At 44.5% G+C, this 17,651-nt stretch overlaps 1 protein-coding gene across 2 annotated transcripts in view; it reads left to right on the top strand.

Moving 5' to 3' along the window:
- G3BP1 (G3BP stress granule assembly factor 1) overlaps nucleotides 1–8,825 on the top strand; it is a 21,474-nt gene extending 12,649 nt beyond the window's left edge. The window contains exons 4-12 of one of the 2 annotated variants that reach the window (XM_026047451.1): nucleotides 128–301; nucleotides 2,016–2,106; nucleotides 2,628–2,721; nucleotides 3,093–3,300; nucleotides 3,984–4,085; nucleotides 4,684–4,795; nucleotides 5,149–5,274; nucleotides 5,358–5,488; nucleotides 7,144–8,825. In XM_026047451.1, coding sequence (XP_025903236.1) covers nucleotides 128–301; nucleotides 2,016–2,106; nucleotides 2,628–2,721; nucleotides 3,093–3,300; nucleotides 3,984–4,085; nucleotides 4,684–4,795; nucleotides 5,149–5,274; nucleotides 5,358–5,488; nucleotides 7,144–7,350 — 1,245 coding nt within the window. In that variant the 3' untranslated portion in view covers nucleotides 7,351–8,825. The remainder of the gene's footprint in view (nucleotides 1–127; nucleotides 302–2,015; nucleotides 2,107–2,627; nucleotides 2,722–3,092; nucleotides 3,301–3,983; nucleotides 4,086–4,683; nucleotides 4,796–5,148; nucleotides 5,275–5,357; nucleotides 5,489–7,143) is intronic. The other variant, XM_026047452.1, reaches the window with a different exon arrangement.
- The last annotated feature ends 8,826 nt before the right edge of the window (nucleotides 8,826–17,651 follow it).

The following is a 17,651-nucleotide window of genomic DNA, read 5'->3' as shown; positions in this document are numbered from 1 at the left end:
TTTTAGGTTGTATTTCAAAACCCTAATGTTTTATGTTCTTCCTTTCTTTGGAAACCACTGACATAGCACACAGCAAAAGCTAGTTCTCCTGTAACATGTTTGTCTATGTGTATATATATTTTTATAGGATATCCACAAGAAAGTGCTGTCATTAAACTTCAAGGATTGCCACACGAAGATCCGCCACGTGGATGCTCATGCTACTCTCAACGATGGTGTCGTAGTGCAAGTGATGGGGGAGCTCTCCAATAACATGCAGCCCGTGCGCAGATTCATGCAAACGTTTGTGCTTGCACCTGAGGTATGCTCTATAGGGTGTCAGTGCTGCTCTAAGCCTGCTGTTATGTTAGGATTAAATGGAGCCTGTTTAGTCAAATGCTGGAGAGTTGGGCTGAGGAGATCACTTACCACAAAGTTCACTGAGGATTGTTCATGACACTGCATTAATTCCATATGTTAATATATTAACCATGGTTATCATCTTTACTGTAGATATCCTGGTCTGTGACTACCAAGGTGTTTCTTTTATTTGCCCTCCAAGCAACTAGTATGAGAAAGGGCTAGTGAAAGAACTGTTTTCTTCCATTTTAAGATGCAGAATCCAAATTTCTGATTCTGGTGTTACTTGAGGTTTAAAGTGACTTGCAACATGCAGTGTTGTAAATATACATATAAATGTAAATATGCAATATAGTGATAAATTGCAAGATCAGTTTTATTTCGCAGTTTGAATGTTTTTCCTTTGGAGCCCAGAATTGGCACTATAGAACCTAGAAGTTCTGGTTCCCACACTTCCGTTATAAGCTAGGAGAATTAGGTGCAAACCAACTTTTTTAGCTGATCAGTCATTTTGTACACATGCAGTTTGGGATGTGATTGCTGTGCATCCCTGACTTGCTGTTTGAGGAAGCGAGGGGGAAGCACTATGACAGGACAGTTTCTTGAAAGAGGCAAGTTGGGTTGGTCTTAAGATATGAGAAGGACAACTTGCTCAAGCTGCTGTTTCCTTATTACTTCAGTATTGATTTGGTTTGTGACCTCACCAAACAATGTTATAAAATAACTCCACACTAGTTATTCTGCTTCTGACTACTAACAGCTAACTGTGTAGCTGTTAGTAGTCAAGATAGACTACAGAAGGCTGAAGCTGATGTTTTGCTGAGCTCTAGCTGTCAGTTTTTTTAGGACTTAACTCAGTCTTTATTGATCCTTTCAGTTGTAAGGAAGAAACTTGCAGCTCCTTTCTCTGCTGGACTGAGCTGAGCTTCTGTTCCGGGAGTCATGTTGAGGTCCCTTTCTCAGGATGGTCATGGAACAGTCTTCTTGCTGCCTTCTCTGCAGCATTAAAGTTATCCCAGTCTTTCCATCTTAAATACTCTATTCCTTTTATGGCAGTTTGGTAGCTACTTCTGTCTTCGCAGAGATCTCATTCTTTTATTTTAACAAAGCAGCACTTTGATTCTTTTATCATATTTGTGAAGGTGTGTTATCAATAAAACAGTCATTGAGCACTCTGGATTTTTCTTGCGTGTCAGGCCCTGATATTTATTTATACTCCTTGGTGCATGGAACAGATGTGTAAATGGCTCAAAGCAGACCCTTCTGCTTTCTCAGCCTTATTTTGCTGCCAGTCAGAATTATATGTGAGCCTATCAGTGACTGGAGTTGCTCTTAAATAATAATCTAATTGCCCTGATGTCAAGGGATATCATCTGAGCTATGGTGTAATATAGCACTCTCCACTAACTTTTGTGGAGTGAGAAATTCTTCCTGTGTTTGGCAAGGGGCTGCAGAGGCAGTTAAACTTGCCTGGATTGACTGACAGTTTTCTTCCTGCTTGGGGATCCTTTGTAGTAACTGGTGACTGTCCTGTTTGTATTTATTGCTTTGTACTGTTGGTGTCATGGAGGACAGACCAGTGCCAGGCTCTGCCACTGGTAGTAAACTTTGTCGTATTGAGGAGGCGTTTGTGGCTGTTGTCATTGAATCATTTTCTTCCTTTGTTTTGTTTCAAGGGTTCTGTTGCAAACAAGTTTTATGTCCATAATGACATTTTCCGCTACCAGGATGAGGTTTTCGGTGACTCTGACACAGAGCCTCCCGAGGGTAAGTATCAGTTCATGGATAGTTATACAGATTCTTTGTTCCTGGGTCTATTTTAATGCTTGGCTCCCAGACCAGAGGAAATCCCTTGGAGATGGCAGATCAGCACTAAGCTTGGTGATCTCTTGGCTTTTTTTTCCTGACCTGCAGTCTTACCTTTCTTTGACCCTGCTGTCTGCACTACAGCAAACACCTGAATGCCGTAGCTACCTTAGAACAGCGTTAGTTAAAGTAATTTTTATTTTTGAGCAGCAGCAATCTACAGTGTAGGCTACAAATCTGTTTGTGGTATTTTTTTTCTCCAAATAACATGAAAACACTGCTTGACTTTTAGCCAAAACTGAATGACTGAAGTAATAGCAAAAATATAAGGAAGTTCTTGTTGTGTTCCATCTTAATAGTGCTTCCCATGTTTACTTTTAAGCAGAAGCTTCAGCTGCGTCTTGTGGTAAATGCCTTAGGTTGGCACTGAGTACTGAAGATGGGTATGGTGTATTTATTTTTTCTTTTCTGACTTCATTTAGAATCAGAAGAAGAGGGGGAGGAACCTGAGGAAAGGCAGCAGACACCTGAGGCTGTTCCTGATGATAGCAGTACTTACTATGAGCAGACTGTCAGGTAATAACACTGTATTGGGTGAAGCCAAATGTTGTCTAATACAGTTTTCTCCTAGAAGAGGTCTGTAGTCAAATGAATTTACTGTTTCTCATGATTTTCCTTGATGAACTAAGACTTCTGTTAGTAAGGCAGCTGCAATTCAAGAGTATTCAACTGAAAAATCTACCTTCAGCTTATACAGTGCTTTGCCATTCTGTTGGGTAACAGTGTGCAACTTGCATCCCTGTGTAGTGCAGTCTTTAGACAGGTTACCTGTGGCCCTCTCTTGATTATGTGGTTAACTTCTGATTTGGAAAGCAGCATCCTTTATCACCTGCTAATGGATTCAATATAATGCTGCCTTATGGTTTGCCTTTTGTGGTGCTCTGTAGTAGCAATGACTTGGAAGAACATGCGGAAGAGCCAGCTGCAGATGCAGAGCCTGAGCCGGAGCCAGAACCTGAACAGGAACCTGAACCAGAGGCCCAAGAAGAAAAGCCTGAGCCAGCGCTGGAGGAATCAGCTCCAGAAGAGGCTGTGGAGAAGAGTCCTTCTCCAGCTCCTGCTGATCCAGCTCCTGCAGTGCAAGAGGACTCCAGGGTAATGAAAACCAGTAGCTCTCATCTGTGATGTGATGGTTTTTGAGTGTCTTTGTGACCTCTGTTTGAGGTTGGTGGGGTGTGTGTTTGTTTTTTGCACACTCTCTTCTGTCAAGAAGAGAAGCAATATCTGGGTTCAGAAGTGTTTAGATGCTTTAACTCTTTTTGTTTCCTGCCCAATTACTCTTATCATGACCAGTTGGCTGCTTTCCATTGGCTGTCCTCCAATAAATTGAAATTCCATCTAGTAACCTGGTTGATCCAATATCAAAATCTAACGCAAGACTGCCTGTATCTGCTAGTTTGGGAACTGTGGCAGCAGTTAAGCTTTAGTTTTCAGTTCAGCTTTTTTATAAAGACAATTTCTGAAACTTTGCACATTTCATCTGTTTTCTTCATCTGATGACTTTATTCCTGGCTAGGAGTAGTTGTCACTTGTCAATATTAAGGAAGATGAAAGACAAAAGAGGAACCAGAAAGGCAGTACCTTGGTTACCCTTGATCTAGTACTTGCTTTTAGCCTCCTGCTGTGGCATTTCAGCTCTACACAGAATATAGAAATGGGATAGAATTTAAGTCTGAAAAGCAGCTTAACACTGTTAAAATTATTCTGTGTCTACTAGCTGTAACATCAGGACTGTATTTCTGAAGGAGAAAATATTAAGTTAATCTCTGTTTCTTTAGACGTTTTCATGGGCGTCAGTAACTAGTAAGAACCTTCCTCCCAGTGGAGCTGTTCCAGTATCGGGGATACCACCTCATGTTGTGAAAGTACCAGTCTCACAGGTAGGAATCCTACACCAAGAGCCACTTAAGGGCAGACTGGCTGGCAGTTAGTTGTGTGGGGGGGAGGATATAGCGAAATCTACCTAAGTTTTGAATTTTCAGACAAGCTCCATTGGCTTTTAAATTCAACATAACCTTGTAGACTTTATAAAATGATACTCCTTTTTAGTTGAGAAGGAATTTTGCTCTGAGAAGAAAAGACAGCCTGCATTCACATGCACATTTATCTGCTAAAATAAATGCACCCTCTTCTGAAGGAGAGGCAGCTTCTGTAACTTTCTCTTTTGCCTGTTCATGAGTACTTTTATCTGCTTAATTGCCACTATACTGTGGGCAGAGGCACTTGAGTGTACATAATTGTGAATGAGGCAACTTGGAACTTTAACTTGCAGTGTGCAGTGACAGACTTGCTTTCAGCATACAAGCCACAAACAGTGTAAGCATATGTGAGTTAAATGTGCATTTTACAGCTGTTGATGAAAACTGTGAATTTAAATTTCCCCTGAATTCTCAGCTTATTTTATGAATAGCTTTTTAGTAAGTTCTGAATAGCTGAATTGTATTGATTTTTGCATGTTAATTCTTTGAACCTGTGCAGCCTCGCCCCGAGACAAAGCCGGAATCTCAGACTCCACCACAGAGACCTCAGAGGGATCAGAGAGTGAGGGAGCAGAGAACAAACATCCCACCACAGAGGGGTCCTAGACCAAGTAAGAAAAGCTAGGAGGAATGAACTGTTTTGTGCTTATTGAATGGTTTTCAGGAGATTGTATGATAACTGATTAAGGTTTGGAAATGTCACCACCAACTGTGCCAATTGGGAGTGGGAGGAAAATTATTTTTGTTGAGGAAGATATTTTAGTTGATCTTGGCCTGAATATCTGCTGCGTTGTAGAACTGTATTTGCCTCGTGTTCTGTGGCATATGTAGTTGTCTATGTATACATAAACAGTTTGAAATCTGAATCTTCTAAAATACACTAATTCTCACCATGACTGACTTTTTATGATATTTGTGGAGACCTGACTTTCTTAAACAAATTCTGCCTTTTTTTTTATTCAAGTTCGTGATGGTGAACAAGGCGACGTTGAGACTAGGCGGATTGTGAGATATCCAGACAGTCATCAGCTGTTTGTTGGGAACCTTCCCCATGATGTGGACAAAAGTGAACTAAAAGACTTTTTCCAAAGTAAGTTGCCCTGCTGTACTATTTCACAGGGGTTGGGGGTTACATCGTTGTGGCCAGCAGGACATTCTAATGTATGACCCCAGAACTTGGCTTTTCTCTTGCAGGCTATGGAAATGTTGTTGAGCTCCGCATCAACAGTGGTGGAAAACTTCCCAATTTTGGGTTTGTGGTTTTTGATGATCCTGAACCAGTGCAGAAGATCCTTAGCAACAGGGTGGGTAATTTTAGTCAGAGTGTTTGTTTGCTTGTTACTAACAGGGATGTTTCTATCTGTTTATCCGATGAAAGATATTCTACCCACTTCCCTTCTGATATCCCCTTTAATATTTTAAAGTAGGGATACTTCTTTCCCTTCTATCAAAATACTTATATTCAAAGTAGAAAAGTTCTACTTTGTTAGTGAAAAAATTATTTATTAAGGTCATCTTTGCTTGTAGACTGACCTCAGTATCTTTTGAGGCTTTTTTTCTAATGGGAAACAGCTGAGCTGTGCAGAAAGTAGGGAAACAGCTCCCAGGGAGATGAGATGGGAAGAGTCTGGCCCTGCAGATTCTTATTTAAGTAGATGAATAGAATTTCCTTTTTCAAAAGGAAAAGAGGTTTAAAGGGAGGAACTGTGCTAGTGTTTGAACTGAGAAAGAAAAATCTCCTAACAGAGGCAGGAGGTTCCTGCTCAGCTTGTCAGCCATGATGGCTAATGCAGAATTCCTATCTCGTGAGCGTAGAGAGTAGTGGTAGGCAGTGAATCCAGATGCAGTGTCGGAGCTCTCGGTATCCCTTACTGTCTGTCTGTCTCCTCAGCAGACAGGGCCTTACCTTCTTCCTTGCCTCTTTCCTGTACTCCAGTACTGCCACTGCATTTCTGGTCTTACATTAAAGAGGAGGTTACAGTCTCCACAAGTTCATGTGTTGTGCAAACCTGTGCCCTTAAGCAGTGGGACTTCCTTCAGAGTGAGCTTTGCTATAAAGGAGCTCCAGAGGCTTTGGGTAGACTTTTAGCCAAAGAAATTGAATCTCTTGGCTGGTATGGAACGTGGGAGCTTGCACTGGACTCGGCAGCAAGGCTATAACGAGGTGCTCTGACCTTTTTGTCCAGCACAGCTGATGGCTTGAGAAGGGCAGTGCTGCTTAGTGCTTGGACCGGTGCTACTTTTGTAATCTGTTCTGCAGTAGCAAAGGGTTAGCTCTTGCTTTTGGTGAAAAAATTCTCCCCGTGGTAATGGGAACACTTTCATGTTCTTGTGTTACAGAAGTGTTGAAATGCACTTGAAATGGGCGAATCTCTTTTCTTGGAATTCTCGGATTTTTTTTTTCCCCCAATTTTAACTCTTTACTTGTAATGAGGCTCATGCTGTATACTGCAGTTCTGCTCTTCTGTTGTCACCTCAGTGAGGATTCTTAATCAAGTCACTGCTTATTATTGTGATTCCAGATGTTGAGCTTGTCATAAACAGTTTCCTGGTTTGTTTACTAAGGTGGCATGTGGAATCTTGCTATTTGTTGAGCCAAAATAAAAATCAACTGGGACTCTGTCCAGTTGTGAACTGTGAATTGCTACATACTGATGAATGTAGGGTACTGTTAATAGCTTAATTTCTTTTAGAAGATATGTCAAAATGTTAGTGTTATGCCCGAAATCACTGCTGAAATGTCTCAGATGTTTGTGTGTATTTTAATATATAGTATTCCCCAGGAAAGCATAAGACTGGATATGTATTTTGCCCATAACCATTTTGTCTTTCATAGTAATTCATAAAATGTTTTAGTTTGGTTTGGAGAAAGACACAAACCGGGTTGAAGCAAGGGTCTTGATGTTGGAGAGCTGCAGATGAATCGTTACTGAAGGTTCTTTTTTGCTTTCTCTTGCAGCCCATCATGTTCAGGGGAGAGGTGCGCTTGAATGTGGAGGAGAAGAAAACACGAGCGGCCAGGGAGGGAGACCGCAGAGACAACAGGCCCCGTGGCCCTGGAGGCACTCGTGGGGGGCTGGGAGGTGGGATTCGAGGGCCTCCGCGTGGAGGAATGTCCCAGAAACCAGGATTTGGAGCTGGAAGGGGGATCGGGCAACGCCAGTGAAAGCATCACGGATGTTGACATGGTGACGCAAACCCTTTTTCCTGCAGTTTTGTGAATTTCAGCCGTGGGTATCTTGGAATGTGGCCCTAGCCTGTTATAGACTGCTACGTTTGATACTATTTTGGCCCCTTTTTGTTTGTGTTATGGTTTTGTGATTTTTTTTCTAGTCCTTGTCCCAGATTCCAGCTTTGTGGAACAACGTTTTAGGAAAAGTGGATTTTAAAAAACTGAATTTCCTTGCTCACTTCAAACTTACGGACTGGATTTTTTGGTACCAGTGGTCTTTCCTAAAGGAATATTTTCTTTTTTTGTTTTCTTGCTTTTTTTTTTTCTCTTCCCCCTCTCTACTGAATTTGGGTGCATTTCAGTCAGTGGAATAATATTTCACGTGCATGTGTTCAAGAGCCTCTAGGAAAGCATAGTACTTGGCAAGTATTTCAAGGGCAGGAAAAAAAAAGAAACTTATCGATTTATCCCTTGAGGGTCATATGAACATCCTCTGATCCGGAGATATAGCCACTTGAAAAATTGACATTCATCTATCTTTGTGGCGCTGTAAAAGTGGAATAATGGGTATCCGTAGAATCTTTTTTCTTTTGATACATGATCACGGAAAGGAATTCTAACTACTGTTTTACCACTTTGAAATTTTGGATTGTGGGATAGGTTTTAAATGTCTAGAACTTGACTCTTAAAACACTTTTCCTGAACTTGTGAAATTTTTTATTGAAATAGGGAGGTTTTTCATGTTTAGTTTGTATTTGTATAAAAAAAAGCAAAATTGTTGTGCCTTCTATTTATCTCTCATTCCAGTCTTGGCAAATTGTTAAAAAAATAAAAAATAAAAAAGGTCTAGATTTGCTTTATCAAGTTGAAGAGTATCTTGGAGTTTTTCCAGGGGAATCTGTCACCAGCTTTGGTAGGTAGGGGTGGTAGAGCTTAAGAACTTAGTATTTTCAAAAAATGAAAATGGTTACTTAAATGCAGCCAAACTAATGAGCAGAAAGGAAAGTAGTCTTTGGGTGAAGAATTTCATAACAACTTTGTTTTGAGGCTGGACAGGTTCCATGATAAATGCTATAAGATTAGATCTGAAATAGAAGTACTTTTGTTGCCTTCTTTATGCTTCTCTGCTGTGTGATAAGCAGTTACTTTTGCAGGTTAGGTGTTAATTTTAATCCCTTACTTCAGCAAGCCCTGAAATAGGTGCATTTTGCTTGGACATACAGCAGGTGTTTCTGCCTTGGAATTGAGTAAGTTACCGAACACTGTCCACCTTTCAAAGGATGAAACTGAAAATAGAAAACTCATTTCACTTGAAGAGATTTTGTAAGATTGTACCGCACAAAACAGCGTTATTTCTGGTTACTGTGATGTGTGGCATTCACAACATCTGGATGGAAACGTCAGTCTCGGCCACAACAGACCTGATCTCCTGATCCTAGCAGAGAGCTGCTCACCGAGTTAGTTAAACCTGTGTGAGGGTTTGGTGGCTCTGTGTTTTGAACATAATCTCTGTGCAGATACAGTTTATATCTCTTTACTCGCTCTAAAGCTCTAGAGCAGAATTGACCTGCCCCAAAGGGCAGATTTGTGTTGCCTGTACCAGAAAAAATAACTTGTTGCCATTTACTTGCCAAAGTTAGTGGTTGAGTTTGGTGTTATTAAATGTCAGTAGAGCTTTGGAGTTTTGTTGTGTTTTGACTACATCTTCACTGTTGTGCTGTTGCAATATTTGTCCCTTCCCTTTTTATGAGTGTTTCTTTCTTTTAACTTGTTTACAGTCTGTTTCTGAAAGCTTAAAACAAGTATCTTGGTAACTTGGAGAAGAGCTGAATGCACTAGCTGTGGGATGCTGTCTTCTGGGCAGCTCCTCGGGAATGCATCCTGCTTCCCCTCGTGGTGGTAGCTGGCATTGCCTCTTTAAAATTTCTCTTCATGAGGATTACACTGATCATCATGTGCGACTGCACGGCAGAAGTCTCTCCCTGAAGTCTGTCCTTGTCGCTTGCCGTTTCTCCTTCTCATTTGTTATGTTTCCAGTGCTCTCGATGTTGAGAACAACAGTAGGATTGTGCTTTGGACCATCGAAGTGCTGTTCAGAGAAGCTTCTATATCTCTTAATGAAATGGGTGAAAACATCCCTAAACCTGCACTGACGCCTCCGTAATGGGGCGGTTCTGGGTTCCTGTTACCTGTTTGAAAGCGGAGGGATGTCAGTGAGGACCTGAACCTCCTGAAGTGAAGTGTGTGCTTGTTCTGATATGAACCATAATATAAATGTTAAGACCCAGACAGTAATGTTCTTGTCCAAAACAATGACAGGCAAAATAAAATATTTCCATAAGTTTTTCTTGTAATGTCTTGTAAGAAGAAACACTTCTAAAGCAAATTACAGTGGCAGCACCTTAAAATGCTGTGCTCATCTGCACGTTGTTACGGCCTAATCACAGATCCTACAAACTGTACTGAAAAGGTCTGTTGTTAAATGTGATCGGGTTGGCTTTTTTGTTTGAGCTTCAGTAGCTTCAAGTGCGCTGATGTAAGCGTTGGTTGGGCTGTTGGAACATCAGGTTGTTTCAACGTCTTCAATATTTTACRTGTGTTAATGAAGATGATGTGATTTTGTTTGCCTCCGCAGGCTGCACTGAGCCCAAGTATTCATGAGCAAGAGCCTGTAGTAACCCAAAATCTGATGAATCTTTTAGAAAGTGAAGTGCCCTGGGGTGGTTTTACGTGGTCTGAGACACAGTTTGTCTCTATGTAAACCCCTTCAATTTAAGTAGTGAGGGTTGGGTTTGGGCTGAAATGTGTTCAGTTTCCCACTGCTCTGCAGAGCAGGAAGGTGAGAAGTTGCTCGGGTTTCAAACTGCTTTCTCACAGTGTCGTGTTCAGTGCCAGGACCATCAATGCAGTGTCCAGCCTTCTGAGAGCGTGGCAGGCTGCTTATGGTTAGTGTGATCTGTCTGGTCCCTTCTGCTGATTTTTACCATGTAAGGTAGCTTATCTCTTAATTTGTAAAGTCATGTCAATACTACTTGGCAGCAGAGGGGCTGCTGCCACTTAATGTATTTTCACTAGTCACCTGTGCAAGATTCCTGTGAGGTTCAAATCCCTGTTATTGATGCAAGGGGCAGCTCCCCTGGGGTAGCAGGTGACTTGTGTGGAGACAGAAGAACCGGGTGCTTGCAGAGAAAGGAGGTGAAGAATTGCAGGTTCTGGGGTGTGTGTATGTGTGTCTTAATGGCCCTGTGATCCAGAGAGCTTCCCTGCCACCCCAACACGTTTTGCTGGTGTGAGACCTTACGGCAGGGCCAGGCTCTGCAGGACGCAGTGCTGTCCCTGTCACATGGCTCCTGAAACTGTTTAAAATCCAGGATAGCCTAAAGATGCCAAGSCCGGTATTCCTCTTTGGCCACATGTGAGTGCTGTTGGAAACATCGGAGCTACYTTGATGCCTCATCCTGAGAGGGGCTGTGATGATCCCCAGCTGCCTTGATTCTGGTGGTGAAAGTTCTGCTGCTGCTGCCCACGTTACACCTTAAATTCTGGGAAAGGAAAAATAACTTTGTGTGAACTCTGTGGGCTTTCAAGAGTCTGAAAGGATAACGGGGCTAATGAGGAGCTTGGCTCTTGCTGCACTCCAAGGCTGTGGACATTGTGTGCGAGGTGGAGCTCATAAGGCTTTTGCTAGGGGAGATTGAACCTGCAGAAGAAAGGGCCAAACAGCTAAAGTGTTTAATAATCCCATGAAAGTCTGTACCAGCACAAATGCACCAAGGGATCATGTGGGCTGTAAAATGGCATCTAGGGCATTAAAAGTCCATGGAGAGAATGTCAGAAAAATCTTTATTTCTTTTTTAAATTAGAATCAGCGTGGATGTATGACTCGATATATACACGTACAGCAGAAACTTTACATTCCATCTTCAAACTGTCGAAATAGAACTTTGTTTTAAAATCTTTTAACAAGCCAAAAATAATTTACCACTGCTTGTGTGTGGTCATGCAAATTGTCTAAGTTGCAGGTTTATTTCATCATGATATAAAAATGTTGCTTTTAAGGAAGCAGTTGCTCTGCGCTTTGTCACCAATATAGCAAAACCATGTCTTTTAATGGAGAGTAAGGCCATACCAATTGTGTGTGTGTGTGTGTATTAAATTCACATAGAAAAGACAGGTCTGTCTTTAAGGTGAGCAGGGAGCAGACACATGAGCACTTCATGATTAAGCTAGTGTTTTCTTTTGGGAATTTATGTTGTAAGTTCTTAGAACTTAAGTTCTAAGTATTGGTGCCATGTCCTGTATATCTGTAGTGCTGTTCCTGTTCTGGAGGTTAGAAACACTAAAATTAACCAGCTTTGTTCTCTGTTGCTTTTTTAGACTTGTTTAGAGTCTTCCACGCTAGAGCTGAGAGGAGCTTTGTGGCTGCTGTCTGACCTCAGCAGMAACCGAACCACAGTGTTGCTGTTAGTGGCCCAGCACAGGTACCTGGGGACCTGAGCACTGCCCAGTTCTCTCTCCCTGCTCACTTACTCCCCAGGGGCCCTAGTCCTTCCTTGCACATAGATCTGAATCCCCCATGACAATGTCTAGTCCCCACCTCACAAGGAAGCCAACTAAAGCAGGGACAGGTGAGCATGACTGATTTACATGTGTTTTACAGAAGCTACTTGAAGGGAGATGAGTCTTATCCTCTGAGCAGCAGCCGCTTTTTTCTTCTCTAAGAGTTGGTTAAAGTGCAGTAGTTCTAATATCACTGCTGCCTTCGATGTTTCAAAAAGATTTACGGAAAACAAGATTGGCAGTAATGCCACAATCTTGTATATGAGCAAGCTAGAGAAATACATGTTAATTGCCAATTGAGGGTTGAACATTTAGGAATTCCGCTCAGGTCACTGAGGTCAGGATGGGTCCGGACGGGCTCTTCCAGGGGTGCAGTTTTCAGCACCCGCTGCCTCGTTCACCCTGTGTGTCTCGCTCTGGGGCCCAGCAGCTGCACACGGGATGGGGCAGCTGGTAACATCCTACCCGGGCTGCCCAGCCCAGCTCATCTGCCGGAGCCCGCTGCTCTCCCTGGTGTAAACAGTATCAACGCCCTGTTGTGTTTTGGAACAAAGGACCTTTGATGGGTTGAGCTGTTGAAACAAAGATTTTCTTCATAGAAGTGGTTTACAGATGGGAGAGATGCAGAAAATAGRACAAAACAATGCCGCTATTTAATAGCTTTTAAAACCTTTTAGGCGGTATCTCTTTTAAATATCAGATTCTTTAGGGGTTTCCCAGTGAGGTGGATGCTTCCGGGAAACAGGAATGTTATTTCTCAAGGTAGGAAAACATGTTTTTATTGTATGTGCTGACCTGTCCCTACTTATATTTAGGACTTGTATTTCAATTAGAAAGTATTCCTGCAGTGTTTTGTCTTCCCTTGCAAGTAGCATTAAGTGTGCAGTAGTTGTCTTGAACAGAAATATCTTAATGTTTAAGTGTTCTTATTTTTTAAAGATGAAATCACTTAGTCATGTAAATGGGTGGTGTGTGTCTGTAGTTGGAAGGGAGAAGTTCCTGGGTCCTCCCCTTCCTTTTTATACCATTTCTGTGGAAGTTTGGTATTATTCCTCATCTTATTTTTAATTTAATAAGCATGATATGCTCCCCAGCGTGGTAGAATGTGAGGAGGCAACATAGTCCATAAAGGGCCCATGTCTGCAGTGATGTTGGGTTGCTTTGRGCTGCTGTTTGATCTCTCATTGGTGGCTACAGACCGCTGCTGAGGACAGGGTTTGTGCATCTTCASCCGTCCAGGAAGGTGCTCAATGCTGCAGGGATGGTGAATCACTATGGAGGATGCCGTGACCTTTGCACATCACATGACTTCTGAGCGAAGTCCTTAGCCTGGTGCTTCCTCTATAGATCTCTGGAGTTGCTGAAGTCTGACCGCATCCCAGACGCGCGTTGATGGTTGGAGCAGTTGCTTTCCATTGCAGTTCTAGCAAACACAAAGCAGCTCCTTTTCCTGCAGTTCTGAAGCCTGTGCAAAGTGGTGAGCGCTGGCCGTGATCGGCACTACCTGTAATGTGAGCCAGGCTCGGGCACCACACCAGCTTCTGCAGGTCAACTCGGTGCCTCCTTAGGATTGAGATGCTTCAGGCAGTTCATTTCAGAGTAACTTAGCCCACGTGCACACGGTGAGTGAAGTCATTTGGCCTTTGTGCCTTAATGTCCRTGTTTGTCACCTTGAACCTCTCTGGACCTGCCTGTCTCTCCCTTGCTGCCCTGTCCAGCGAGGCTCCTCTGCAGCACATGGAGCTCCAAGGTGCAACGTTCAGGCAAAAYGTACTGCTCCTCCCGCTCACGGGAAGGTTGGGTCATGTACCACCATCCTCACAGAACATCACTATTTGAACCTGGCTATTTTGGCTTCCAAAAAAATCTGGTTTAGAAACATGCAAAGTTGACGTTCCCCTTCCTCCCAGTTAACCTGCTGCCTTAAACTGATTTAAGGAAGGACCTGTCAGTCAAGGAGCTGTTTTGGATGTTCAAGGGCCTTGTCAAGTTTAGTGACCGTAATCAGTGCTGGAAGATGGTAAAGGAGATGGCAACCTAGGGAGGGGGGTACTTTCTAATCCCACCACCTGCAGTTGGCAAATTTAGGGACTTGTCAAACTATGACATTTTGAGACATCCCTGCCTCATTCTGACCTGACCTTGGTGCTGTTCTGGATTGCCACGTAGGCAGATTTAGGAAGAACAGACCAGGAACAAACAGCAGATCTGTGCGGGCAGAATGCAGTGTTTCCAAGCAGGCATGGGCAAACACAAGGTGAGGGAAATAGTGCTGCCTTCTACCAAGGCTGTGCCGGGCCAGCCTGGGAGCTGTATCCAGAGCAAAGCTCCACTCCTCTTGCTGCTTTATCCCGTCAGAAGTAACTTCTGCTAAGGACTTAAAAATCTAAGTGCATATTGAGGCGAGGTGGCTAAGGCACCCGCCTTGACTCAATCTGTTCAATATTGCATAGTTTTAGTTCAGTAAAGGTSGCCTGTAGGTATCAAGCAGGAAGCCCTGCAGCCCCGGGCCTGATGCCCTCAGCAGCAGTCACGGCCTGCACGGCCCTCGGCAGGGCCACGACTGCGGATCCGGCTGCGAGGCGGCTCCCTGGCCACAGCACAGCCRCCTGCGAGGACGTCCTCTCTGCGTCGTTAGCTCTGGCTCTCCTGCGCTGTTACCTAGTTCCCCAGTTACCTGGTGCAGCTAAACCACTAGAGCAAACAGGTCTCTGTCACCCTGTGTGTGTCCCCCCCTGTCCACCTTGAATAATCTCCTCTCACAGACCCACCGGTGAAGACGACCTGGGCCTGCTACAGTGCTRCCAATCCTGGACTAGCTCCCTCTGACCCCTACCACAAAACAACAACCAGCCAGGCACTCCRTGTGTCTCTGCCTGTGCTCAGCTCTTGTGTGGTGGTGTCATCTCCTGACCTTGAAGAACTGAGTCCTTTCTGCACTGGAGCTCGCACTGTATTCCAACCTGAAGCTGGTAACTGGTTATAAGAGGTTTTTTGCATCCTCTCTGCTCTATGAGAGCTTCCATGAGGGAGAAGCTGTTGAGGTCTCTGCTCGTTGTGCTTTTTGTGACCATTTCTCCCCGCTGATGGGCGCAGAGGCAGCACGAGGCGCAGTTTGCAAGCCCCCTGCCTCAGCAGAGCTCCATGTGCCGGGCTGCCATCCCTGCCCGCCCCTGAGGGCAGCACTGTCCCCTTCTGCTGAAGCTGTTTCCAACACGTCGCTCTGCACACACTTGTCCTGGCTCGAGCCCTGGCTTCTCTGCTCTGCAGCSTGGTTAGGAGCTGGCCCTGTCCCATGAGCGGCTTCCCTGACCTGTCTGTGGTACCCCTGGAGGGCAGGAACAAGACAAAAACAACCAGAACAGTCTCTACATGGAAGCCTAGCACTAAAGCTGTGACCCAGGACTGCTGGGGGGCCAGTATGATCTAAAGAAGTCTCCTTATTTCTGCTGACAGCTTCCTGGAGGAAGAAGGGAGACGAACACAGAAAAATGAGATATTCTTTAACAAGGTAACAGACTCGCAGCACAGAYTCACTTCTACAGAAGAGATGTGCAACAGCCATTAGGAAATAAGTGTTAAAGAGAGATGGGCTGAGAAGACTTAAAGAACTAGAAGAAAGTTTGACAGTGATGGAATTAATGACGGCTCGCTTCTATTTTGGTGCTCATCCAGCACACTGAAGAACAACTAAGTATCTTAAGCACTTAAGCATTGTCCCCATTAAAATGATGGAAAGCAATAGAGAAGCAGCATGGCCTTTCCCCGGGAGAAGAGGACAGGAACGCCTTGGGTGTTCTCTAGTAGAGGAGGGATCAAATCCTCCTCTCCCTGCTCTGAGCTTTGCCGCAGGATGGGACCAGGTAGAGAGGAGAGGGAGGATGCCCAGCCCTGGGAGGGCCCCAGCCTTGCTCATAGGGTTGTGTTTTGGGGAGGGAGGCATTTGTTTCTCCCTGCCTCCAGCAGGGTTTTAGAGTAGGAGTGGGGTATTGAGAGAGATTAACTCTTCTTTATTTGGCACAGGGCTAAGAACTATCTTTTATTCAAGAATGCTTTACAGTACAAAAATATGATTGTATAAAATATGTGAAAAATATGACACCGTTTAAAATAGCCTTTCTTCCTTCAAATGTATCTCTCCTTAAAAATATATATATCTTACAATCCTTTCCCACATGTGTGAAGTCTTGTACATGTGGTGAGAGTGCCTGGCAGACCAGCTGTGGGACAGCTCCCTCAGGGCTGTGCCCAAACCAGAGGCCGTGTCACATTGAGACACGAGTGCTGAGCAGCGTGAGCGTGTGCCAGSCCCTGGGCTCAAGGAAGCTCTGAACAGAAACCCGAGGCCGAAGGGAGAGGAAATGAAAGCATTTACAGTGAGTGACAAATCTATGCACTGGCTGGCAGAGCTTGAACTGGATGCAAAGGCAGAGCTGGACTTGGAGGCCGGTAAGGAGGTAACTTTTATTTCAGTCCATAAACTCTCAAGTGCTTAAATACAAGCAAGAAATGCAAGGATCTTTCTGATTATATTCCCTAATTCRCCTTTCTTTGGCCTTCTCCACTACCAAAAAGTGTCCCTAGAACTTATATGAAGTGATAACTATTATTATATCTACATGTCCACGTAGTAGATCTGAGGCTAGCACGAGATTCCGCTTTGGTCTTAAGGCGCTTTTCTAAGCTACAGCAGAAAGAAGTGAGGCAGGATGTCCTTCCTTGCTCTGGTCTTGCTCTTGGGATGCTTCGATGTAGGATCAAAACTTGCTTAGGTGGGAGGACAGGGCCTGGGATTTAGGGATTTACCACTAACTTCTTAGAGCAGCTCCAGTTAGACAGCAGGATGGAGTCGAAGAATTCRCAGGGACAAACTCCCCGCAAGAAGACAGGTAGCCCTGCGGCCGGCTGTGCCCAGCGCAGCCGAGCAGCCCCTAGCTGCCCCAGCGAGCCCGGGCACACTGAGACGCTGCMTGAAGCGCTGCTGAATTTTCTGCCTCTGAGGTGCTGGGCCTGGAGAAGGCCGAAAACTAGCGAGCCTTTGCCAAAGCRTTAGGAAATACTGCCCCTTGCCCTAGTCTGTGCAGTGAATAACACTTTTTTYCCTCTATTTTTTCCCTTTTTCTTATTTTTTTAATAAAGTGTATTTAGTGCTGGTGAAAGGTGCTGAGCTGGCAGCCTCAGTGTCCCTYTGTCCAGGAGCTGGGGTGGGAGGCCGTGCATTTTCTCCTCCCCTTGCTGCTGTTGAGCTGGCCCGTCCCTGCGCTCCGCCTGCCTCTGCAGCAGCTGCCCCTGGCTGTGCTGAGAGCAGATTCCCACCTCCTGTCACRGGTTTAGGTGCAGGTGACCAGAGCCAGGCGTGACCTGCCCTGCTCWTGTAGGGTGTGAGACTCTGCTCTGAGCTGCCTCCGGCTGCARTAGGGCCTGCAGCTCCTGAAATTGGGAGCCTGGCTAATCCTTGGGAAAGCCTCAGCTCTGCCTTTCAACTCAGCGGCTGCCTGGTCCTGAGCACAGGATRGGGATGAGCGCAGGAAACTGAATGGAAGCGTCACTTAGTGCCTGTTCCAGACCCAGTCCCAAGTGCGTCTGTGCAGACTGACTGTCCCTTCTCTTCCCTTTGCTTCCCCTCTGCTCGCTAAAGTGCAAATGAACGAGACTGAACTAAGGCTGGTGCTACAGCCCAGCTTGCGTGCAAGGTCCAACATGGAGAGCCCCTGACCTGTCCAGGCCTGTCCTGA

This window comes from Nothoprocta perdicaria, unplaced genomic scaffold, assembly GCF_003342845.1.
Source record: "Nothoprocta perdicaria isolate Ctin4 unplaced genomic scaffold, notPer1 scaffold_5, whole genome shotgun sequence".
Lineage (NCBI taxonomy): Eukaryota > Metazoa > Chordata > Aves > Tinamiformes > Tinamidae > Nothoprocta > Nothoprocta perdicaria.
This window is presented reverse-complemented; position numbering and strand designations above follow the sequence as displayed.